At 46.5% G+C, this 26046-nt stretch overlaps 1 protein-coding gene across 1 annotated transcript in view; it reads right to left on the bottom strand.

Moving 5' to 3' along the window:
- Nucleotides 1-977: 977 nt before the first annotated feature.
- The window catches only part of LOC144104624 (uncharacterized), a 38270-nt gene continuing 13201 nt past the window's right edge, over nucleotides 978-26046 (bottom strand). Inside the window, exons 2-3 of the mRNA XM_077637747.1 lie at nucleotides 3144-3276; nucleotides 978-2114 (exon numbers count right to left, since the gene is read on the bottom strand). Of these exons, the coding sequence (XP_077493873.1) occupies nucleotides 1865-2114; nucleotides 3144-3276 (383 nt within the window). The 3' untranslated portion in view covers nucleotides 978-1864. The remainder of the gene's footprint in view (nucleotides 2115-3143; nucleotides 3277-26046) is intronic.

Below are 26046 nucleotides of genomic sequence, written 5' to 3'. Positions count from 1 at the left end.
AATGGCGCTCGCCGCTGTACAGCTTTTGTCAAAGTCCCCGGCCCACAGTCTGCTGTCAAACCATGCAGCAAAATACTTACGGCATCGCCGGAAGCTTCAGGGCTCCTTCGTAAGGTTGTTGTGGAGGATGGTGATGATGATGACTTAATTTTAAAATGTCAAGGGCAGCATGGCGAAAAAGCGCCTGGTTAGAGTGCTTTTGTTTTCCATGAGGTAGTGTTAAGGCCCGTTTTCCCAATTATTTCAGTCTGGAGAAGCCGAAAATCAGGTCAGGGAAAAGCTTTTTCACAAGGCGTCGGGTGGCACTGATAATCGAACCATGCACCTCCAGCTTACGAAGCGGATGCTCTAACCACTAGGCCTCTAGACGACAGGTCCGGTCGCCCTGCAGAGATTTTGTAGCCCTGCTGCATTACGATGCTTAGCTGTTGAGATTTTTTCGGTGATGGCTACGTCACTTTTGAGTGATGTGATGAAATTCATGGCGCTTGACTATTATTTTGAAAGGCCACATTTGCGGTTATCTGGTCCACGAGACCATGCAGTAAGGCTGTGAGGCTAGAAGTACGCGTACCTCACATGGAAAATTGGAACTTCATGTTCACATACCAGAGGTATATGCAGTCCAAAATTTTCAAGAAAATGTCTTCTAACCGAACGTTGGTCCGGCACCCTATATATAGAGGAGCTGACTTGGAAGCCTCCCTATGCTACAAGGATCGACACCGAACTCTGTGTGCTGGATACTTTTAGCGATGACTGTGCATTCAAGCCGCCCAAAACGTAGCCGGGTTATCCTCACATTACCTATCACTATGAAACCGATTACTTAATGCGACCTAGCTGAAACAGCTGGGACAGATTTGTCGTACTTCTGAGGCTGCGTGTGGCTACGTCACAATTGCTAATTTTTGCTGGGCCATGCTCCTTTTAAATTCACGTAGCTTTCAAGAGACACAAGATAACAATGTAAAGAATGAGAGATGGGTAAGCTGTTCATTTGAGAAAAAAAAAGGGAAAATAATAAATGACCGAAAAGACGATAACATATTGAACGAAAGCACACTGTTGTCATATTTTGACCAATGGGGCAAATGGCAGTTTTTGGGCCGCTACTAATTAGTTATTTTAGGCTGATGACACTGCGATGTGTAACTACTTCAATAAGATGAAAGTGTTGCTCAGTTTATAGAGTACAGCCTGTTTAAGTAACAATAACGTTGACAAGAATTAAAAATGAGACACACACAGACAAGGCGAGAACAATGCAGTTTTTCTTGTTGCTTTGGACATTGATATTCAGTGCTTGCGTATTTACACAGGCACCTCTCCTTTGTGTTTTTCCGTGCGCTCTAATAGTTTGTTTTGCAGGCATGGAATAAACTGCTCTTCACCATGCGCATGGGAAAAGCACCTTGTGCACAAGACCAGAGCTTCTAAGCTGCAGTCCAATACAATATACAATTGAATACTTAATTCACATCATATTACATGACAGCTAGTCATGTATTTTAATGCGACTGCTGGGGCATTAAATACAATACTTTATTCACATCACAGTACATGACCATCAGCCATGCAATTTGATGCGAATGTTGGGTCGTGGCATGACCTAACAGTCGCATCCCATCACCGCCTTTACAGCCCGGCGTGTTGATTGCCGTGTGTGCTTTCTTGATCTTAATCGTCGTTTCGTCACCTTACTGTTGTGGCCGGGACAGTTGTAGTTTCCGATAGACTGTTCTTCGTACCATCGGCCGTTTCGGAATCTAGACCACAATTATGGCCGTACACTCTCCTACTATCTTCTGGGAAAAAGCTGTCCCGGCCTCCCATACCACTCGTGTGAAGGTGTCAGACAAAATCAAGACTTCACAACCACACCACTACTCAGCAAGAACAGGGAGATGCAACTGAATAAGAGTGTCGCAAGTAAAGATGGTGCTCCGGTCCTGCCACCCCCGTTGCAGTCGGCTTGGCAGTGGGTGTTGTAGACGTCTCCCAGGAGGTCCTTGGCCGTCTGCGTGAGGGTGTGCACCAGGACGGACACTTCCTCCTTGCAGCCGGCCTCAGCACTAGCCTTGTGCAAGCACCGCTCCAGCTGGTCCATGGAACTGCGGTCAAGACATGTGCAGACGGTGCAGCTTGTGAATGAAAAAAGCACTCTGGAGAGGTGTAGGATTAGTACAACAGGTCTATGACAATTCTATGACAAGTGCAGGCTTGTTACAACTCGTCCACTACGTACACACTGCATTCCAGATTCAGATGTGGTACAATTGATCGATGAAGCGCACTCAAGACATGTGCAGAACAGGCAAATTGATTCATTAAACAGCACTCAATAAAACTGATGGCTTGGTGAATGCTCTACAACACTGCAGTCCAGACAGGCGCAGAAGTGGTACAACAGATCGATTAGGCGCACCGAAGACAAGTGCAGACCAGGCACAACTATTTCGTGAAACAGCACTCAAGGCTTGCAGGATTGGTACGACAGGTCTCTGGAAATTCACTTATGACAGGTGCATACTTGTTACTACTGGTCCACAACGCCAGCCAGACAGGTGCAGAACTGGTACAACTGGCTGATGAAGCTGCACTCAAGACAGACGCAGAACTAGTGTGACGGCAAAGGAGCTCCACTTATTTTCAAGAAAAACTTGAGCTAAACGCTATTTTTTTAAGCGCGGCCAGTGGAGATTTATCGGGCACTTCTGACGCCACTGAGAGCTCGTGACGGCTGCCGAATGGAAGTGCCATCTTCTGACAAAACTGACGTCACACATCGACATCAGCTCCATAGCTACTTGGTGCTCGAAGGCGGTGCGGTAAATTGCGCTCTGGAAGTGTATCCTTTGGGCGAGAAATTTTTATAGTTTCATGAAATAAGCAATATATTTCTTGAAAATGGCATTAGAGAACTTCCACTTGTGTCCCGTACACGTTGTTGTAGTCTACTGTTGACTCGGTTGATGTCCAATGGTTGGAAATGTCTTACGATTGCTGAAGTATTCATGTGCTTCTCTTAAAAGACGCTCGAATATAAGCGCATTTACACAAGCTTGAGTCTGCGAAGCATTCTGAAATATATCTTCTAGCGGAATGAAAATCAGGAGTTCGTCTTTCTGGGCGTCACTGACCAGCATGCTTGATGTAAGTCTTCTGGATTGGACGCGTTGAATGATTTCTGCGCCAGCTGACTCTTGAAGCTGCTGCCACACGTTCTGGTGTCCTGGATGGCCTGGTCGGTTTTGCAGTTGGACCGGGCAAGTGCTGCACGAAAGTGAGTGACAAGACACAGTATTTTCACGTTATTCGTTTCTACATTCCGTAAGGGCGTGCACAGTAACAATATTACACGAGAGGATCGCAATGTACAAAACTGTCAGGGGGACTTCCTCGAACTGTAAAATTGCGAGCAATAGGAGCAGTGTAAAGAAACCGCTAGTATAATGCTAAAACTGTAATAATACGTAAGAAAAAACTACACTAGTAGCATAAAAGCGCTACAGACAATAATACAAAACTTTCAGTGTCAGAATGAGCATATGTACGAACAATACGTATGCCTATAATATAATGCACATAGGCTTATAAATAACATAAGCATTTAATTTACGCCAGTAATACCTAGATTTGGGAACATTAAGCACAGAGCAAGTCTATTAAGTATATTTTAGTGCGATAATGAAAAGGCTGAACAGTGAACAATTCTTTAATTTTGCAAGGAACATAATTCCAAAATGTAATTTAGGAAACGAAGTTCAAACACTGCGCGCTCTCGGCAGCTTTAAAATATCTGGCACAGTTGTCAGAACTGACGGCGCTAACACGTGACACTGAGAATTTGCGCTGAAAAATTGCTCCGTGAGATTCGGGAAGATTACAAAATTTAGTATTGCTACGCACGACACCGTATCCGACCACACGACGCATCAAGCCGGTATCATGTGGCAGGTACACTATGGAACACAAGATCTGTGCCGAACAACCTACCGCTTCCCTTCCTCGGATGCAGCAAATTATTGATTAATAAATTTGTAAATACTGACATGATAACTAGCACATTTTAATTAATTGGAAAACTAAAAATTGATTGATTACCATATTATATTTTCTCTAAATGCCGAAGTATCGCAGCCACTTCGCCTTTCGTATCTGGCGTCAGGACAATTGACTGTTAGATAGTAAAGAGGAGGAGGGAAAGACAGGGATGTTATCCAGAAAGGGGTTCTGGTTGGCTGCTTCAGCTAACACGGACTTACGTGATTAGGAGAAAATACAAGCACATTAGACGACAGCAAGGAAAATTGAAGTATACACGCACCAAGGCACCTTTGTGTTATTAATTTTCTGAGAAAATGCAGGTGTTCAAAGTGAAATGTCGTCAACCTTGTGTTTTTAACTTCTGGGCTTTAGTGTTGTTATCATCTATGGGCAAAACACGCTCGCTGAGCTTCTGAATTTAAGCACGAAGTCTCAGACATCTTTGTCGGCGTTGTCGGAGCTAATGTTTTTCGGTCAGTGACCCGTCCCAGGCCCGCATACAACAAAAACTGATGGAAAGCCACATCCAGATATTCCATGCACGACATCTAGTTGACACAGATGTCACGACGTCGCATTACGCTTTGTTATTTGTAACAATATACGCCGGTGAAATGAAATGAACAGTGGAAAAAAAGCTCGTTTGATAGGGATGAAGAAGAAATAACAAAGTTCTTGTGCACCCCGCGGCTGTTGACGACATAAACGGCGCCTTAAATTGGGGACCGCTTTGCCTCACGCGAAGCGCGTATCCTTTAGGCGTTCCTTTATCTCAGAAAGCCAATACAAATAATGTGGCATCACGTGCGGGCTGTTAAGGTTGGGGGCAAAACAGTGGCCGTTATTCTTACTGAGGCTACTGCGCTAGTTGCGGGAGCACATCGGTGCTGGTGGAAATCATCAGCCTGACTACGCCCACTGCAGGGCAAAGGCCTCTCCCATGTCTATCAACTACCCCTGTCCTTTGCCAGCTGCGCCCACTCTATGCCTGCAAACTTCCTACTCTCATCCGCCCACCTAACCTTCTGCCGCCCCCTGCGTATACGCTTGCCTTCTCTTGGAATCCACTGCGTTACCCTCAAGGACCAGAGGTTATCCTGCCTTCGCATTACATGCCCTGCCCAAGCCCATTTCTTCCTCTTGATTTCGACTAGGATGTTATTAACTCGCGTTTGTTCCCTCACCCACTCTGCCCGCTTCCGGTCTCTTAACGTTGCACCCATTATTTTGCTTTCCATGGCTCGCTGAAAAAAGTGTTGCGCTCGTAGAAGACACGACAATGCGAACTTTGTTTTAACAACTTGAGATTGCAGTATTTCATAAAACAGAGGTATGGAGACAAACTGATTGAATACCCCTCGTACGATGTGTCAGTCCAGTGAAAAGAAAACTTTTCAGTGTTTCATATTCAAAGTGTTCCTCTATTTTGGTCTTTGGTCAAGCTTTAGACGATTATTTTCGGAATTCACTCTTTCACACACTTACAAATGGTAGGTAGCGCCTGCAACGTCAAGATCGTAAACGACCAAGCAGTGCAAGTCGCTGCCTTTGATGTAGCTGGTGCTGGTGGCCAATGATGACAAGCAGACAAAAGAACGTCTACGAAAAAAGAATCACCCCAACAAACGGCCCCTGTTTAGAAAAGTCACACTACCCGTATGCGGGCCTTCGGACATCCGGGCATCGACTGCTGTTTTTCCCTGCCTGTATAGAGAGTGACACTTCCTGCCAGACTTCGCTCTTCTACTCGTTTTTTTTTGTTTTGCGAAGGCGTATGACCCGCACGTTTTTTTTTGTCTTTTTGTTCGCACCATCCTTTGTACATTCGGGAGTGTGCGTCTGTCTGTCCATGTGCGTCTTGATGCACGACAGATTCACCGGCATTTGCAGCCGAGGCCCGGTGACCCGCGTCGGTCAGATCACGTCCGCGCCCCCGTCCCTGGTCTGCACACAGAAAAGGGAGCGATTGTTGCCCAGCACAACAATGGGCGCCAGTGACGACACAGCGAGACGCCCTCTTGCGAAAAGCGACATGAACTATAGTTCACTCGGAGCTGGAGAGAGTGGAGGAGAGAGGATGAGGGAGGACGCAGCCCGGCCCTTCATTCCTTCGGTCACAAGGCACGCAACACTGGGATCAGGCTTGTCTCCTCTGAGAGAAAGCCAGGACATAACTTTGTTGTATTCTTTTCTTTGTTTTGCTGCGGCTGAGAAGCCACATAATGAACGAAAGGTTTACGACACACGGTTTACAGGCTGAGAGGCGTCAGTGTCTCTTGGACAAGCGCTGATATTGCAAGGTATAGGACGAAAGTACGGCACGGACTCTGGAACACAGGTTAAGGAAAGGAACCGGAAGAATAACTCCAATGCCCAAGGCAAGCGTCTAATGTACGAAACAGTTTTTGTTGGCCGAGTTTGGTGGGAAACAAGTTTATGCAACCCCCCCCCCCCCCCCCCTGGCCTCGTTATAGTTCACCGCATGTATTGTTTATGAAATGTTGAGAGCCATGCACGCTGCAAACGTCGGAAGACGAAAATAATAAATGGCACTGTCTCTGTAACGCAAAGCGATGCAGAGAGACAACCAATGTTAGACGCAGCTAGATGCAGTCGTGCAGGCACAAGGACATCGTCCTTTGAAACCTATAATGCGAACCTTGTTGAATTTTATCGAAGGCCGTGCTGATATTTTTCGTCTGATCTTTATTTTATCTTATTTGCGAATTAGCAATTGTTTGATAACCGGATGAGTAGACACGGCCGCCCGGGGCTTAACGCAGTGACCTTGTTAACTCGTCATCATTTGAAAAGTTTGTTGCAAAGTGACTCCTCTCCTTTGATAGATTATCAGAAACAAGAGCGGACACCCCGGACTGTTCCACTTGTGGCGTGCTCGAGACTGTAGAGCATGTACTAGTGGTTTGTCCGGCATATGCGCTCCAAAGACAGACGTTGGCTGCTTCCTTGAAGCGTTTGGACAGCAGGCCACTCTCGGGGGACTTACTGCTGGGCGCTTGGTAGCTGAGTTGGCAAGCAGCCCAGGCAATGAAGGCGTTTTTACGTTTTTTGAACGACATGGGCCTCTACTCGTGGCTGTGATGCCATCGAATATGTGTGCATAGACTCTTCTATCTCTTCTCACCACGTGGTCGCCCATCAGGACCCTCTTTCTCCTCCTCCTCTCCTCCCCAGTGCAGGGCTGCAGGTCAGATATCAATCTTTCTGCCCGACCTCTTTGCCTTCGTTTAATTACATTTATCTACCTATCAGAAACAACTAAGGTGCAGTATTCATAGCGCACTGTATTCATATCAGCCCTGAATATAGTCGCAAAATCTCACAAAGTGCATTTGTATGGTGCACAGGAGAACCTGTGTACAACCACTCAGTCAATTCGCTTCAAAATCGTCGTATTACATTGTCTTCATTGGTCTGAATTAGCGCTTTCAGTAATTTATTACCACGTAGCAGCTTGGCGGGTCTTGGTGGAAAATATATATCGTACCTGACCAGTCCCATTGAAGAGCGTATGCTCTCGGTACGAATAGCGCGCGCAAATGGCAGAACGCCTGCGGAAAAGCCGCAACTGGATCGGAAGCACAGATGTTTTTCCCAGGCAGTAGTTTGAAAATTTATCAAAATGACATTCAGCAATCGGACATTGGCCTTCAGGGGAGTTGCTAAGGTATTAATCTCTACCGGGGGAAATATAAACCTATTAATGACAATAGTGTAATGTATGGATACACACGCTTTCATTATTACTAAGTGCGGCGTCTGTTCCACACAATTAGTAAATAGTGTCGGTTCCACTAGTAGAAAGCGCGTGAATACGTTATTAGCGGTCAAATTGTGTCTATCCACGCACTTTTCGATAGCTAGTTTTTTGTAGTGACGTTAGGGTCACCATAGAAAACTTTACCGATTACCGATACTCGTATTCACACACCGTCAGCCTTGTAAGTCACATGGCTGCCACTAGTTAATCTTGCCAGCACAAGTAACAACTTTGGGTGGCTTAGTCAATACTGCGCTCCGAATAGAGAGGGACAAGTCACTGCGAATGCTTGTTGAGATAGTAGCATTAGGCGGCGGTAAACATATTGTTTCGAAACCCGGCTGAAAGAATGCTACCATTGTCATCATCATCATCATCATCATCAAATGTCATAATGTTCCCCGACTCTCTCTCTCTCACCCGTGTTAGCTGCCGCCACTCTAGCGTAGCAAACTTCCTAGTCTCATCTCCCTCTTAAGTCGTTAACTCGAGGAAGCGTGGCTTCCCGAGTTTCGGTAGCAGTTTTATATAACAGATTTTCTCAGACGCTATTTACTTGAGTTGGCTCTCTAATCGAAGTTGCTCTTGTTTTGGCTGTCGCTGTTAGCCCCTCATTTTGCTATCTTTAAGATTCTGGGCGCTCACTATACCTAATTTTGTGACTTTTTAATAGCCTCCACGCTTAGGCCCATAGTTAAGTGCTGGCAAGATGCAATTGTTTTATTTTTTCTATCGTCTTAAGTTAGTTTAGCCTGCTCTCTATGTCTTGAGGAACATGGTCTTCTGTAAAAAAAATTCCAGTGGTTTTAAGACGCTATATGGGCCACCTACACCAGCATATACGTATTGTTTCCCAGACTCCGAGTAGTCTAGGCGAACTGACCGCATTACGAGAGAAATGAATCATCCGGCAGGAGGCACTTCGGAATACAATCCAAGTCGTTCTCTGGCCCGTATCAAAACGCACCGTAGCTACTCCGAGCCCTGGCAGTGCCGATAACATGAATGTACACGACCAAGCGGGCCACAATGGCGGCTGGCCCGTTTACATAATGCGCGGCCTTGCAAGCGCACCCACGAGCGCATTACACGTGGAATAGGAAAACGGAAGCACTTGCTCAGCGCAGATATATGCTCATATGACCGCGCGCACCGGTGCCGGCGTGTGTGTGACGAGTAGACCGTAACTGCGTTTCCCATCTCCTCCTACTTCTCTTCCTCCTCCTCTTATACCGCCGCCACGCTCGCTACGGTCTGTATACTGCCCTTCCCCACTCCTCCAAGCTATTGTGTGCAGCATCCGCCCCAAAATATGATGACCTTCGTCGTCGAAACTGCCAGCCGCAATAGATTGCAGACAGAGGTGAGCGAAAATTGAGCCTGTCGTGAGCCTACCCTGATGGAAATGGTTTATAGACGGTCCATAGGCTTTTTATAGACTCTATGGCTTCTTGTAGATATTTGCTTTTGTTAATTTGTACACTATAGACTGAATAGAAAAAAAGTCTTCTAAAAGTGTATGGTCATAAATATGTAGATTGCTATAGACTGTCTGGAGCATGTGGTTGCCTATTGACTAGTCTATAGGATTTGTCTATAGAAAGCCTATACACATTACACACACAAGTTATGGACTGCCTAAAGAAATTTTTATAAGGGTATCACGGGAAAAGTTTACTTAAAATGTATGGCCATAAATCTATAAATTATCAATAAACTGTCTACAGGATTTGTATTGCTATAGACTATGGTCTATAAGATTTTCTATAGAAAGTCACTAGAGTTTATAGAGACAAATGGATGGACTGTCTACAGACTGTGTAAAGAAACTTTTGTAAGGGTAGCAGCTTATCGTCGACTTTATCCTGATATAACGTCGGTCGTTTTTTAAGGAGAGAGTTCATTCCGGTGGCTTTTCTAGTTGTTTCCGTTATCTGCGCTTTAGCAACTGAGGTCATTATGCGCCAGCCACAAGGTTACTTGACTTTTTTAAGACTGAGTTCCTCATTATTTCTGAAATATTTACAAGGTTTTTAAAGCTAACCGACAGGCTATAGAGCATATCTCTTGGGACCACCTGATCGCACAAGCCGTGCCATTGCCAGGAAACCTGGGCAAGCACTTCTAGCGTGGTGCAAGGCTTTCAGCATACAAAAAATAGCGCTATAGAGCCATCTATGACATACAAAAGAAAAGGATGACCCAGTGGCTGCAGAATGGGACGTGATAGGAAGCTAGGCTTAGCGACACTGGTTGGGCGCTGTCTGCAATTCCAGGTAAAGGAAGGCCAAGCTGACACTGAATTTGAAGACCCCTGAGCCAAGTTGATAATGCAGGGATGTTCTTACAAGAATCCGCTACGGTGTCTTGGAGACTATGGCGATCGGCTGCTGAAAACATGCATCTCCCAGCGTAGCAGTACGCTACCCAGGGTGAACGTGGCCGCTGGGGGGGGAAACATGGCTGCGTGACCAAAATGGGCGAGCCGTAGCCTACCGCATTTGGCTGCAAGCCCACCACCTTGGCCTCCCAAGTTCATGATTGACTCGAGAGGAAAGGGGAAACCAAAGTTATGTACAAAACCCCCAAAGATGATAAAAGCAGCGGCCAACCTCATAGCCGCTAAAACTAAAAACCCAACGCACGTCCGAGGCATATTAAACTTACAATTAACACTTTGGAAGCAAGCCATGCAAGGTCTGAAGATGTTAAACCAAGTAGTTTGGCCACCTTGATTGTTGATGGGCACAGCATGCTTCAGGCACCAAAGGCCATTCCAAAAACATGAAATTTCTTCCCAACCGGGAAGTTGGCCCGGAGCACGCTGTACTTTTTGGCTTTTTCGGCATTCTTACTTGTAAGGATTCCCTCGTTAGCGTCCCATACCACAGCAATGTCGACCACAAGGACCTGCGAGCTTGACTCTTACCAAGCCTGGTTTTAGGCGCGTCCCTCGGGTCGTTGTGAAGATCGGCTCTTCACTGACCTCTACCCCGGGTAGTTTTTCCTTAGCAAGTCGTGCGACTTGCTTAGCAATAAAATTGTGTCGCACGGTGCGTGGCAGATCAATAGCTTCGCACTCCTGGAGAATGTGAAAAGTGGTCTCCCAACGAAGGCCACATCTCCGACAAAGCTGTGAGCTTGGGTCGCTGCTCTGTTTGCTGGTTAGTGCTCTAGTTGGGTACAGGTTAGTCCGTAAACGAAGCGCTTTGATCCGGACACCATCACGCAAGAGTTTCGATTTTGTGTTAAGCCAGGCGTTCGCACAAGACTGGTTCTTATGGGCAAACAGAACCAGATTACTATAACGGGTTAGGTAATGTTGCCACCACTTTGAAAATTGGCCTAAAATCTGAAGGACCCTTAGGTTGCGAACATTTAGGAATGAAAACCGTTCGGCTTTCCTTCATTTCTTGAGAGAGAGCCCCAAAAGCAAACCAGTTATTTAGCATTGTTATCATCGCAGGAGGGATTTTAATAACTTCTTTAAGGAATACACCATCAGGACCGGGAGCAGAATGTTTCGACATATTGCGGAGGACCTGGTCTACCTTACCCACACAGGACAAGTCTTCATCGAGCTCTAGCCTTTTTTCTGTTGTAAGAGGAGAGGAAACAAGGGCTGATGGACTGCCAAGTATGTCATCACAAAGAGAATGTAAATCGTTCATTGAGCATCCAGCTTTGGTGCCGTCGAGTAAGAGGTGGTCACTGAGAACCGTAGGCCCAAGAGCGTATAGCCGCTGGTGCTCGCGGAAACGTGCTCGGCGGCGGCTACTCTTGTTTTTTCCTTGGTTTGTCTGTGCCTGAGTCTGATCTTTTGACTTAAGTAACTTGATGCGGACACCAAAAGCTTTGCACAGGTCCCTCAAGTCTGACATGGAGAGGGGTCCGACGGTTAAAGCTGAAGCCAGGCCCTCATTCTCCACACCAGCCTCAAAAAGGGCCTGTCTAGTGGCCTCAAGGTCTAAAGTCATAGGTTGCGCTAGTGGGCCAACAGGAGCCGAATCATGAAAGCTAGGGAGATCTGGTGGAGATGTGATGTTGTTAGCACGCATCACATACAGAATATTCTAGTAGTCCTCTCGGCGACGAGCCTGGGCAATCGCCGAGATGGAACGCGAAAAAAAGCTGTCATGGAGAGCTTGATTAATATTAGATGTTGAGCCCAATCTAAGTTGAGCCCAATCTAACCTGACATGCATACATACATGACCTGACATGCATACTAACAGCACATTGAATATCCGGACGAGCATTCAACTGAGCCTCTTGAAGGCCAAGAGGAGCAATGCCATCCTCGGCTTCTATGGCTACCAATTCAGGAGGGCAACTACCAGGGGAGGCCTCAAGGGTCGGAGTAGGTTGAACTGAAACTGTGTTTTGTTGTGTAATGGACTGCGCCCCCTGAAACCGCTCCTGATAACGCTGAAGGTAACGTTATCGAACCCTGCTCACCACAGCCGCACTTCGATGGAAGCGAAAGGCAGAAATGCCCGCGTGCTGTTAATGCACGTGCAAGAACCCCGCGTTGCTAGAAGTTAATTCGAATCCCTCCACTACTGCGTCGCTTATAGCTCACTTGCAGCTCTGGGTCGTTAAAGATAACATGACCTGACATGCATACATACATCCATAGCATAAGGTAACATCAGATAACATAGCATAATATTAACACACATAAAATAACACAACAAAATACCACGCCACACTGTTACAGCATGAAAGGCAGAGTCCTAGAAGGAAGTAAGACAAACACAGCGTTGCGTTTGCCTTGCGTGTGTTTGCCTTGCCTCTGTTTGCCATGTTCTTGGTATCTGTATTTCGTGCTGTTCCTGTACGGCAAATTCACGCCAACTCGCCCAGCTTTTTGCCTTCCAGAATATACGGCTCACAAATGACATGCCAGAGAGATTACTACATATCCGTACGTTGTACCTGCCCAACCCGTGCGGCCAGCGGTGCCGCTAACGGTTCACTAAAACGCTGTAGCCGCTGCACCACGCGGCGTTTGCACAAGCTGCACACAAGAGAGCAAGCGGTCAGATGCACCCTAGCGTTAGGTCTTTCCGTGATCACACCGAAAAAAAAAAAGACGGCGGTCAAAGGAAGCGGAACGCGGCGATCCCGTCACGTCACGCCCTTCCAGCTGGGACTCGCTTGCCTCCGAGAACCCGTTCCGTCGTCGGCCGCGCGCTTCCGCTGACCGCTGGCCGCCGCGGACAGTGCACAGTGCGCAGCTCGCGGAACGGAGCCTGCGGGCACGGCTGGCGGGCGACGTCCGAGGATCTGGTGCGAGACGTCGTCCCAAGAGACGGAGGCAGACCGTGAACGTTGCGTGATCGCGTGCGCGCGCCACATCATCGCGTGAGGGTGTCTCCGTTATGACGATGATGATGATGTCGATCAGAGACAAATGCAGAGGGAGAAAGGCGGAGAGGTATGGCGGATAGGCATCATCATCAGCAGCCTGACTGCACCCACTGCAGGGCAAAGACCTCTCCCATGTCTCTCCAATTAAACCTGTCCTGTGCCAGCTGCGGCCACTGTATCCCTGCAAACTTCCTAATCTCATCCGCCCACCTACCTTTCTGCTGCCCCCTGCTACGCATGCCTTCTCTTGGAATCCACTCCGTTACCCTTAAGGACCAGCGGTTATTTTGCCTTCGCATTACATTCTCTGCCCAAGCCCATTCCTTCCTCTTGATTTCGATTAGTATGTCGTTAACCCGCTTCATTAACACATGCGGATAAGCATGTGTCCAGTTTACTGTATACGCTGGCGATCCAAGGACGAAGAACAAGGGAAAGCGGGTTGCAAAAAAGACGACGAAAAGCACATAAAGAGCACAGTTGCACGCGTACCTTTTGGAAGGGGAACGTTAACTCAATGCTGATCGTATTAACCAGTGTTTGTGGTATCGTTTATTATATGTACAACCAGGGAAGTAGCATCAGCCTAACCGCAGTCGTACGGCTATGAAAAACGCCGCATAACATCTCCAGAGAAATCACCTTCTGAATGCACTCCGCACTGGGGTATGGCCGCTACATACAACAGCCTACTGTTGAGCAGGATAAGAAGTTCATTACCGCAAGCAAGCATTACGGCTCATACGTTAAAACACTGAGGGAATACTGGTTTCTGATGGGCTGTTGCGTGCAGGGCGTGCTGGATGCATGATCCTTACTAAGCGGTGCCACTAACGCTAGTAGAGGTCATCGCCACGCAGAACGCCATGAGAACCGATAGCTCGTGGCAGTCATACTAGTATATCATCCAAAGATTTTAGTGTCGCGTTCTGCAATTCAACGATTCTTCTGTGCACGGAAGAAAGGCGATTGTCCAGGAGAATGAGGATTACGTCGAGCTTGGGCCAACAACTTAGCCTCCTAGTATCTTAGATACTGTAACTAGCATGAATGGCGTATCCGGGTTCCAACTAACATCAGTTTGTGTCATCTGTGTTACCAGTTGTCCGCAGAGGCCAAGCTGTCAATGACAATTCGAAATTTTGCCCTCTGTGAAGTTTTTCTGAAAAGCTTTGAGGATAGAGCCGATGCCGAAACGGTGCGTTGGAATCTTGCCTGAAGAGCCAATCCTGATTGTGCTGGTCGAGACGAGATCACTGCGCTTTAGAATACCTTTTTCCGGTGGAAGAGGAACGCTCCCCGACACCAAGGCTTAAAGGCGCGATGCAAAGTATGTGCTGATGACACAGTCGTCGGTAACAGATTTCTACTATCCTTTGGTGTGGAGTAACAGGCCAGAGTCACCTTACCGCCAGCCGATCTCTCCACCTTTCCTTTCATTAAATTACCTTTTCTCTCTACTCCCCCTTTGGGCGAAAACAGCACCAAATATTTTTGTTCGCTTCAGTCTTTGTATGCCTGAACAGTCTCTTGTGTGTCAGTGCTCTTCAATTCTTTGTATAAAGACAGTAGCTTCAAAAGTGCATAAGGCGAATTAAACATCACTACTACTTGTGTGGTTAAGGTCAGTGGTGGGACAATAGCTCGCTTTTGCTTATGGGCCTTTTCTGTATCCATTTATGCACTCCACATCTTCGGGTTGCTATTCGCTGTGACGTCACGGCCGGCAAGTGGACAGTGGTTATCGTGTCGAATATAGCTCTGACCAATAAAGATAGGAAAAATAGTTAATTGAAAAAAAAAATGTCTTGGAGCTATGGCAGCAGAGCCCGGCTTCGGCGCCTGGGCATGTTGTTTGAAAAAACTGGAATACATTTCCTAAACTATGTCTCTACCCTTCAAGACTAAAAATTAGAAACGCTATATTTTTGCGCCTTAGTCGGTAATTTTAATATAACTGCGTCTACAGAATTCAAATCATTTCCAAAAGTTATCCCGATCACCACGATGCGCCAGAGAACCTATTTTACTGGGCACTCTTCTAGTGAGAGCTAAGCACCGCGCTTTACAAATAGCATTTCTCGGAACTGAGTCCTCGGCCGACCAGGGAGGCAAGCATACATCGGCATGATGGGTGCACGTCTCCAATCGCTGATAAACAACGCGTAAAACTGTTAGCAGTGCAGGGGAACTTCCGGTGATCGCACAGCGGCTGCAGTCGGCGCTAGCGGCCCCTCAAAGCTCGCGGCGTGTACGCTGGACCATCCGTACCGACGCGGTCAAGACACGCCAGTTCTCGTGCACGCACGCATGCGCACCTAGGCTGGCGTAACTGGCTCGTTGCCCCGCAGTCGCAGAGCGTAACTCCCAGCAAAAGCTGTCCGTTGTTTCGAGTCAATCGCCCACGCAGAGTTTCCTGGAACCACTTCCTTCCTCGCTCACGTAATGGCCACGTCTTCCCTGCCGGCCGACTGCACGGGGCTCCGACGAATGCAGGCAGCACTGCAATAGCTGGAGTGAACGAGTCGGTCGGGCTGACCGTTGTGCTGTGTTCTTAAGCAGCGCAGCAATCTATGGCCACGACATTTGCTCTAAAGGTAGCTGTACTTAAGAAGGCGCTGTAATACATGTGGCGTGTGGTACAAATGTCTTCAGTTCTGCTTCGGCGAGCGGGACCAACCATACCATACCATTTCTATGCTCTACCATACCTTACAGCACCATGCTATGGCATATACCAGGGGTGGCCAGATAGGCATATGCAGAGCTATAATAATCTTTTTTATTGAAGAGCCGCAATATAAAGAGGCTGGGCAATTTATTTCTTGGAACAAAACTTTGGTAAAGTAATCCCACTAATGTAGCGATTCCTCACTGTGTCTCTGTATTGCGATGCCTAATTCGTGAAGGAAGCAACTGGAAGTTACTCATTTTCTATGGTGACACCATGATCTTGTACGAGCTATTTCCAATGTGGGGCAGAAAATTTGTCACAAAGTGAGCCTCGCCAAATATAATCACGGCATGCTAAGTGGAGCTGGTATAAAGCTAGTAGAAAAGCGAAAGCACACGTGGCGATTACGAAGCACATTGTAAAATAGTTTTCGAGCGGAATCTTACGCCACTGGTACTACAGCAAGGCTGTTACGGTCGATTGTTCTCACGAACTAGGAGTATTCAATCGCTTCACTGAACTGGTGTTCAACCAAGGAAGAAGACTGGTTTGGTTTTGTGGGTTTTACGCCCCAAAGCGACTCAGGCTATGAGAGACGCCGTAGTGAAGGGCTACTGAAATTTCGACCACCTGGGGTTCTTTAACGTGCACCGACATCGCACAATACACCAGTTTATGAATTTATGGCCGTTCACTTTCTGTAGACATGTCTACAGGCAGTCTATAAGCTATGAATAGACAAAAGGAAATATCGATAGGAAGGCGATACAGTATACAACGAACTTATAGACAGTCTATAGACCAAGCCGCCGCGGTGGCTGAGTGGTTATGGCGCTCGGCTGCTGACCCAAAAGACGCGGTTTCGATCCCGGCCGCGGTGGTCGAATTTCGATGGAGGCGAATTTATAGAGGCCCGAATGCTGTCTGATGTAAGTGCACGTTAAAGAACCCCAGGTGGTCGAAATTTCCGGAGCCCTCCACTACGGCGTCCCTCATAGCCTGAGTTGCTTTAGGACGTTGAACCCGCATAAACAAATAAACCAAACCAAGTCTATAGACCACTTTTACAAGGGCAGTCGCCTCGCATGATCGTCCGTCGTGTTGGCACTTAGAAAAAAAGGCTTCACACACCACTGCGCACTCGTTTGAACACCTGAGCATTCCCTGTGGCTTCTATAACGTTGCACAGTACTAGTTAGAAAGTGAATCCAAGTAACCCACTCGAGACCATTGCTTCCGAGTGGACAGAGTTCTCAGCTTCACTGACGATGACCAGAGCGCTCATACGGAAGAGCCTCAACGGTGTTTCTTTGGGCGTCGCGCGGCTGGGTTTGTTGAGCGCGGAAAATGTTTCCGCATCGGCGCCTTGACCAGAACGTTCAATGTGTACCTGTTCGGCGTTCTCTCCCCCCCCCCCCCCCCCCCCCCCACTCGCCTTTCTTACGATCCGTTCTCGTCTGTTGGCGACGTTGTCTAGACCGTAAAGACTAGACGACGTCGCTGGATAACTGGCGCCTGTGTTCCCGCTTTTAGCGTACACGAGTTATTACTATTTTTAGCGTTTCATGCGTAGGTGAACGGCTTTTTCTTCGTGAGATAGGTTTGAATCGGTGCAATAATCGTAAATGTTCCAAGCCATCGCACCGAAAAAGCGCAGCTCCGTATGTAGCGCGGCTAGCATTTTGCGCTGAGATGAGTGCTTTAAGAAGGCACTTATTTTACGGAATGCAAGCGCCCCAGTTTTTCGAGCATGAAAACCTGGGAACTAGAACCTTGACTCTTTCTCATAAGGCGGGTAGTCCCACATTATTCGGGCAGAAAAATTCGAGACGCTAATTACGATTCTTCCAGTATGTGCCATGTGCTGCTAAAGTGTAACTGCCTTGAAATAGCTATAAATAACGAGATATCAGCGGTTCTGTTATCATGGTTGCTGTTGATCAAATGATAGGACGCGATAGTATTTTAGGCATGATACATTAGCATAGTGTGGAGTTTTATCAGATACGATACAGGAGGGATCCATTCCGAGTTGTACATGGAAGTTCTTTATTTTTCACGCGTTAGACTCTTCATAGATTATTCCTCCCTTACAGAAACTTCCTCAGTCTATAGACTGTCCGTAGACTTCTGTCTACAAAGTCTATAGACTCTCTATAGACGAACCCTAGAGGACGGTACATAGGCAATACAAATCCTAAACAGTCTGTAGACAATCTATAGATTTATGACCATACGCTTTTAGTATACTTTGGTCTATAAAGTCTATAGACTCTATAGACTAACTCTAGAGAGCATTCTATAGGCAATACAAATCCTATAGACCACCTGTAGGCAATATATAATTTATGGCCATACACTTTTAGTAGACTTCTGTCCATAAAGTCTATAGACTCTCTATAGACGGACCCTGGAGAACAGTATATAGGCAATACAGATTCTATAGACAGTCTGCAGACAATCTGTAGATTTATGGCCATACATTTTTAGTAAACTTTTGTCTATTAAGCCTATACTCTCTATATAGGAGAACCTTAGAGAACAGTCTATAGGCAATACAAATCGTGTAGACAGTCTGTAGACAATCTATAGATTTATGGCCTTACACTTCTAGTAGACTCCTGTCTATAAGGTCTATAGACTCTCTATAGACGAACCCTAAGAACAATCTATAGGCAATACAAATCCTATGCACAGTCTGTAGACAATCTATAGCTTTATGGCCATGCACTATTAGTACACTTTTGTCTATAAAGTCTATAGGCTGGGAACAATCTATAAGCAATACAAATCCTATACATAGTCTGTAGACAATTTATAGATTTATGGTCATGCACTTTTAGTAGACTTCTGTCTATAAAGTCTATAGACTCTCTATAGATGAACTCTATAGAAAAGTTTATAGGCAATACAAATCATATAGACAGCCTATAGACAATCTGTAGATTTGTGGCCATACACTTTTAGTAGACTTATGCCTGTAAAGTCTATAGGCTCTCATAGACGAACCCTAGGGAACAGTCTATAGGCAATACAAATCCTATGGACAGTCTGTAGACAATCTATAGATTTATGGCCACACGCTTCTAGTAGACTTTTGTCTATAGACAGTCTATAGATTATGAATAGACAAAAATAAATGTCTATATAGGAAGATGGTACAGTCTATAAGAAGTCTAGAGACTGTCTATAGACTATTTTCATGAGGACTGCGCTCATTAAGACTCCATTTCGGTAACATATTATCGGCTACGCTAAAGTAAATGGAGAATCGTTGTCCTCCTTCTGCTTGTAGTGAACATAATTTTAAAAGTAGCAACTCGGCTATAAACAATCGTCTAAGCTAGCAAGCATTGAAAACAGGGACCGAGCTGCTCAAAAGATGCGGCTACGGGGGTGCGCTGTCAGAGATAAAAAGATCAAAACGAATACCCGATGAACTGCGGCAAACAATCAGGGTATCATCAATTCCCAAAAATGTGGATCCGAACCTGCACAAAGAGCGACGAGAGGCTAGGGCACAGTATGTGCAACAGAACCTAGCCAACAAAGAAAACATTACGTACACGGATGCGGCTGCATACTGAAGAACTAGACAAAATAACAAATAGAGCGGTTGCAACGGCAATTAATCATGAGCTCAAAGAAATAGCCAGCACAACTATCAGGGATGGCACGATAAAGGAGGACGAAGAGGCTGCCATTGCCCTAGCGGCGGCAGAGGGCTACCGTGCTCAAAGGTCCCTAATAATTCTAACAGGCTCGCAAGCAGCGTGCAGAAACTACATAAATGGCAAAATAGGGGGGGGGGGGGGGGGGGCACTTCTCCACATCCTAAAGACAGCCAAATTACCGCCGAAGGAAAAACAATTGCAACACATAATAATATGGGTACCGGGACACACAGACATGGCGGGGAATTCCGAGGCGGATAGGAGAGCTCGAGAGCTTACAAACTGAGCCTCCAACCAAACCAGCTGTGGAAAATAGGAGACGGCCCCGAAGGGACGGAACGGGAAGACGCTCAACGTGGGGCAACGCGACACCCGCCCTCGCGCCGGGTCTGACCAAGGTCACAAGTGGCTCTCTCTCTCTCTTTCTCCCGACTGCCCGAGGCCAACCGCTCGAGATGCCTTCTTTTCTCCCCTTCCCACTGTTCCCTTTTGTATTCATGTGTTTTGTGTCAAACTTCGACCCGTGTAAATAAAGTCAGTGTGAAAGTGAAAGCCACCGAGAGAGCGTCGTCTTTGTGAGGCTCCCGCGCGCGCGGCCCCGCCGCCCGAACGAGTCTTACGCGCAGTTTGGCTTTAATTAGTGCGGCTCAGTCGTTACTTGCCGGGGTGTCAACGGTCGCAGTTACTAACGTTCAGAAGAAATAACACCAGCCTCGAGCAGCCTGACGCGAAACCAGTGCCCTTAGGATACTCAGAAATTCTGAATTACTATAAGGGGGTCAGGATTAGATATCCCCCACCTCACGAAAATCTCCACCAGCAGGAAGCAGTCTATTGGAGACAGCTACATACGGGAACCTTCCCGAATCTAAACATACTAAGCAAAATCCACCTAGGGCTATATAGCAGCAAATGCCCGTGGTGCGAGGACAAAGCCACAATAATTCATGTAACGTATTGTGAAAAGAGGACAAATGCGGCTGCAATAAACAGAATCCCGAGTGCGGAGCAGTGGGAGAGGATGGTTTCCAGCGAGGATCCGGCGGTCCAGGCAGGACTGGTCCGGAAAGCCTGCCTGGCGGCAAGACTCAGTGGGACCCTGGACTAGGGACTCCATCCCTGCCACAAGAGCCACAGACCACATCAAAAGATGTGAAGAGTGCCTCTACACCGAGACCCACCCATATATTTCTAGGATTAAAGTTATTACTACTACTACGAAGAGTGCACAATAGTTTCGAACTTCTTAGTGAAATGTATTATCAGTTGGCCAGTAATAACAAGGTTTTGTATATCCTTGTTCTTCAATTCGTCTTTGAATTTCGCGATCATGCGCTTAAGGATCGGAAATTGCATGGCTGTACACATGTATTCAAGGACTTTTTTGCACATAGAGTAATAGTGTATTCAACTCCCACGCTTGTGTGCTGAATGTGGATCTGACACCTGATTTCGTTCTCGTTAATATGTAACCGTCAAAAACACCCAGTAGAAAATCCCCTGCAAAAGTAGAGTACTATGTTTCGCGGTTATCGAACCCAAGCTCCCCAGAACATTCGATATATAGAACCGCGCGCTGCCCCTCTGCAAGTGGCGCTTCTCCTAACGGCACTCCTCCATTACTTTTCGCGCGCTGTTGCAGGTCGGCTACGCGTTCTTGGGCGCCTGCTAGCAACGCTAGCGTAGTGAAACTTCCTAACGAGTTGAGTGTGGTGTTTGCTTTAGGGTAGTATTCAGCTTCTTGTACTCATTTTGAATGCCACAACAGACTCAAGCGTAAAGCCAAACCAGCTTACTAAAGCCTAGCGGGCCAGCAAGCCTAGCGCGTCAGCAGCGAACGTTGCTAAAGACATTGGGGGAAACCAGCTTTTTTTTTTAAATGAGACTATTCTATTTTTAATCTTGGCGACAGGACTAAGCACCTTATTACAGGTATAGCAGTCAGTTCCAAACCACCGACCGCTGCATCTTCTATTCTCAGAACGTTAGGCCTAACACCACCTAGCGAGTGGTGCGCTGCCAGCAAAGCTGGCGGCAAGTTGCTGTAAAACGAGCACCACTAGCGTAGTTGCGATGTATTCTTTCTAAGTTGGTGGTAGGCTTATCTATTGCTATTTTTGTATATCGAATTATCGGTATGTCGAACTATCTCGCGAAACTGCTCACGTGCATGTAATCCCCTCTAATAATGATCTGGGTCACTACAGAACTAGTTCAATGAAGGAGTAAAGCGAACCGTCTTCAAAAAATAACGAACACAGACTACACCAATCCAAGAATGTGCACGTGTACATTTCATTAAAACCGGATGCTTATGGAGTTTTAGCAAGATGTGCCACGATCGGCTAAGTACATCTGAATCAATTGGTCATTTTCATTCAAACGAAAAAAGTTTCGTTCCCTGCAGAAACGTTCCGTACGAGTCGCTCGTGTGGAATTATGGGAATATGGAATCCATATATGACATAGGAAAATATATGGACGATCATACGCGTTTTGTATGGAGGCCATAAACTTTCCATAAGGCTTTCAGAAAACTTCCATACGATGTGTGTGACGTCTTATGGGGTCCGTAAGTTTCCATGTGCGATTTCCGTAAAGCCCACACGGACTGCACCGACACCGACACTACACCGTAACAAAAATGCTCTATAGACACTCCATAGACTTCTTATAGACTCTATTGTCTTCCTATATATATTTACTCCATCTATTCATAGTATACAGATTGTCTATAGACAAGTCTACAAAAAGTGCATGGCCACAATTCTACCGATTGTCTATAGACTCTCTATAGGATTTGTATTGCCTATAGACTGCTTTCTAGGCTGTGTCTATAGAGAGTCTGTACACTTTATAGACAGAAATCTATGGACAGTGTATTGATTGTCTGAAGAAAATTTTATAAGGGATGTACTGACTCCATATAATTCATATGGAAATATATGAAATTATGGGACTCGTCTTATGGAAACTTCCAGCAGGGTTCGAAACGTCTCACAAATGTGATCTGCGGACGTCAAACTCTCCGTCACGCTTGGATTCACGTCTTCCCTCGCTTCAAGTGGCTCCAGCCCGATGCTTCTTTGGAGGCCACCGGCGCGACACACGCCAAGGCTGCTTCCACGCGTGACTCAAGCTCTCTAATGAGCGAGCCTTTCCTATGTAGCGGTGTGTCTACGTACTCGGGCATCCTCTTGCACCACACCGGACGCGTGTGTCCTCATGTCTTGTTTCGAGCCGTCACCAGAGCCGCCGCGAGGCTTTCCTTTTTGCAAACGATCAGTCGTAAAAGATTTTCTCTCGAGTGAACGGTGCCGTACGTTGTAACCAAGAGCTGTCCCGGAGTTCACTTCCTCGCCGAAGAGTGTGTTACATGTGTTGGCCTCGGTCATAAGGACTATAGGCCAAGCAGAGGGAGCTTAAGAGATTGTGGTGCCAGTAGTTGTCACATGGTTCTGCCCCTATAAAAATGGTCTAAGTACAGTCTGTAGATTTTTTATAGACTCTATTGCCTATAGATATCTTATTTTGTCTATATTCATAGTCCATAGCCTGTCTATTGACAAATTTAGTAAAAGTATGGTCATAAGTCTATATATTATCTATAGACTGTCTATAGGATTTGGATTGCCTGTAGACATTTCTGTACGGTTCGCCTATGGAGAGGCCATAAACTTTATAGAGAGAAGTCTATGGACATTCTATGGACTATCTAAAGAGGTTTTTGTAAGGTTGGTGATCGAGCCTGTACCAGAAAGCTAACCCGAGTTTCGGCTTAAACTCTGGACGTCAAGACCAAAAAAGGACTCCGTGATCATTGTTTGTAAGGGAACGCTAGATGGGTCTAGCCTGTGATATCCGCGAGCAAAAACTGCCTTGTCGTCGTTATAGTCTGTTTGCGAAAACGTATGGGCATGACGATACTTGTATTTAATTTTCTGACCTTTTCTATCTCATAAAAGCTAAACCTAGTCGTTTAGGTGGCCTAGTCGTTTAGCGTCCGCCTCGCATGCGGGAGGTGCGGGGTTCGATCCCCAGTGCCGCCAGGTACCCACCGGTGATACAATGTGCACAAGCTTTCCCCTGGCCTGGTGCTTGGATTCTTGAGGGTGAAATTCTCGGGAAATGGGTGCTTGACCCGACCTTGTGCAGAAGAAAAAACCTTGTGCAATGGCGCTCTTTCGGCCACAGATGCCCTTGCGCCATATTCATAATCATTATCATCTTATAAAAGCTGGGTTTTCAACATGAACCCCAGCGTTCATGTTGTTTGTCGTTCAACATGAACGGCGCATTTGTCATTAGAACACGGTAATCTATGAGTACAGACTAACTTCAAATTCTCTACAGTGTCCCTTGAAGTTTACGGAGCAGTCTGAATATTCAAGGCAATAAGTCAAGAAGCCCCACTTGTACAGCCGGCCAAATCTTTAGCTAGCGTGCGCGACGTCCGCTTTTTCTGCGCTTTGCGACGAAGAAAACTTGTACAAGTATGCAATAAGAGCTATTACTCCGCCATGTTAACAAGCCGGAAAGAAATGCCCATATTAACTCAGGATTGTTATGCCCTTGTGGGACCTCCCAGAGAGGAAAAACAGGGTAATTTCCCAGCTATCCTGGCGCTCGGATGGCTATCTATACTTTGTCGGAGGGGGGCTAGAAGAGTACCATTTCTGTGCTCCCCAAGGCTAAAAAAAGAAAGTAACCTTGATTATGTGTTTTAACGCCTGCTTCCTAAGGGTAAGTGGTGGTCTGAAACCGCGTTTCAACAAACGGACTTAACTGACTTGAAGAGCCAGTGAGTTCCGCGACTATTTCAGAGATATTTGTATTGTGGACTATGCGGCATAAACAATTCGCGCAGCTATTAGAACGAAGTGAAAATAGCAGTTACTGTAACCAGCGAAAATAGAGTTTAGAAATTCTCACGTGTTCCTCACTGACATGAAGCCGTCGACACGTAGTTGTACCTTAAATACGAAGAGGTGACGCAATGTTCAATATTGGCTCTGTGTCAAGGTTCCTGCTACCCTTATCTGGTATCAAGCGTTGTTATAGCATCGGAAGTGATTCAGACGGGGGCAGGCCCCGTTTAATCCCTCCTTTTTTTTTAGCGACAACCGCTGCGTTTTCCTGGTATGGCAGCTCCTAGTAGCAGCAGCTATCCCATTTCCTCAATTTGAATCACGCTACAGCAGCCACATTGGATTTCGTCGATTTAAACCGGTGAAACAGATGAGGTAGCGTCTTTCTCATTCACCGCTTCACAGGAAACATGGAGGTCATACCTTGCAATAACCCATGATTGGATCTTCATGATGCATCTTATTTATGGTGTACCATCACGATAACGAAAGCTTTTTTTCCTTGGAATGCTGTGATGAAGGACTAAGTTGTTAGCTATTCCAGGAAAATGGTTAGGATGTAGCCATCGAGTTGCAGCTCCCGGTGCGTGGTATTGACGTCGTACTTTTCATGTCCGCCTTGCCAAAACAAGCACTTTTGGTACGTGTCCCCTTGGCCTACCCTGAGGATCTTCTTTGGGTGATAGGTTTGGAGGAGGTAACACACAAGTACCAGCCCGTGAGCGTCTGCGTTTCTTCTAGAATTGTCATGTTCTGTGTGAAAGACGGGACCATGAGGAATTCCGTGGAACTTTTCACGACGGCCGCTGTCATGCTACGTTTATGTCGAATAGTGAGAGATGTGGGTCATTGATAATGCTGTCCAGGTAGACGTTGTGTGCCAGGGAGGACATGCGGCCCGTAGAGCAAGCGTTTTCGAGACTGTGCCGTCGGCGGTCACTTGACGCGAGAAGACCTGTACCGTGTTCGGATGAGAACAGGCCCGGTGCTTTTGAAAATGTTGCATCTGCGTTCACGTGACAAAGATACGCTAGGGGAATGTCCACTCGCGGGGTCGAGGGTTAGGCGAATAGGAGTTTAACCGCACCTCTTCTACTTCGAGGGCAAATACTTTGGGAGAGCTTTTTTTTTTTACACGGACCACGCTGCACTTTCTGCATTTTCACCTCATGGACTGATGACCGTTCTTCCAGAGAAAATTTTAGTGAAATGCTGAAGATCGAACTAGTCGTACGTAGAAGGGGTGATGTATTCTTCGGACAGTGCGGAAGAATAAAAGCGGGCGTAACAAAAAACTGCCTACTCAGCAGTTTTTGCAGCTTACTGTCAGTGGCCTTTATTTCGGTCGTTTGTTCTCCATTGACGTTGCCATTGCAGCAAAGAAGCGAGCTGCTCCGCCATTTGTTCAATGATCACTAATTTGCATGTTAAGGTATTATTATTTTCTAATTATCCACCACTCGGCGTCGTCTTTAATAGGCTTACATAAGCAAGTAAAGTAGTACGTAACCGGCTGCGCTACGCAAGGCAGTGCTGACATTGGGACATGGGCAAAAAAAAAATGACTACAGCAAGACTTGTCGAGCCTAAGCGCTGTAATTCAGTGTTGATACCCACCTGAAAATT

Source organism: Amblyomma americanum, chromosome 9, assembly GCF_052857255.1.
Source record: "Amblyomma americanum isolate KBUSLIRL-KWMA chromosome 9, ASM5285725v1, whole genome shotgun sequence".
NCBI classification, from domain to species: Eukaryota; Metazoa; Arthropoda; class Arachnida; order Ixodida; family Ixodidae; genus Amblyomma; species Amblyomma americanum.
Note: the sequence above shows the minus strand (reverse complement) of the source record. Positions and strands in the feature narration are given on the sequence as shown.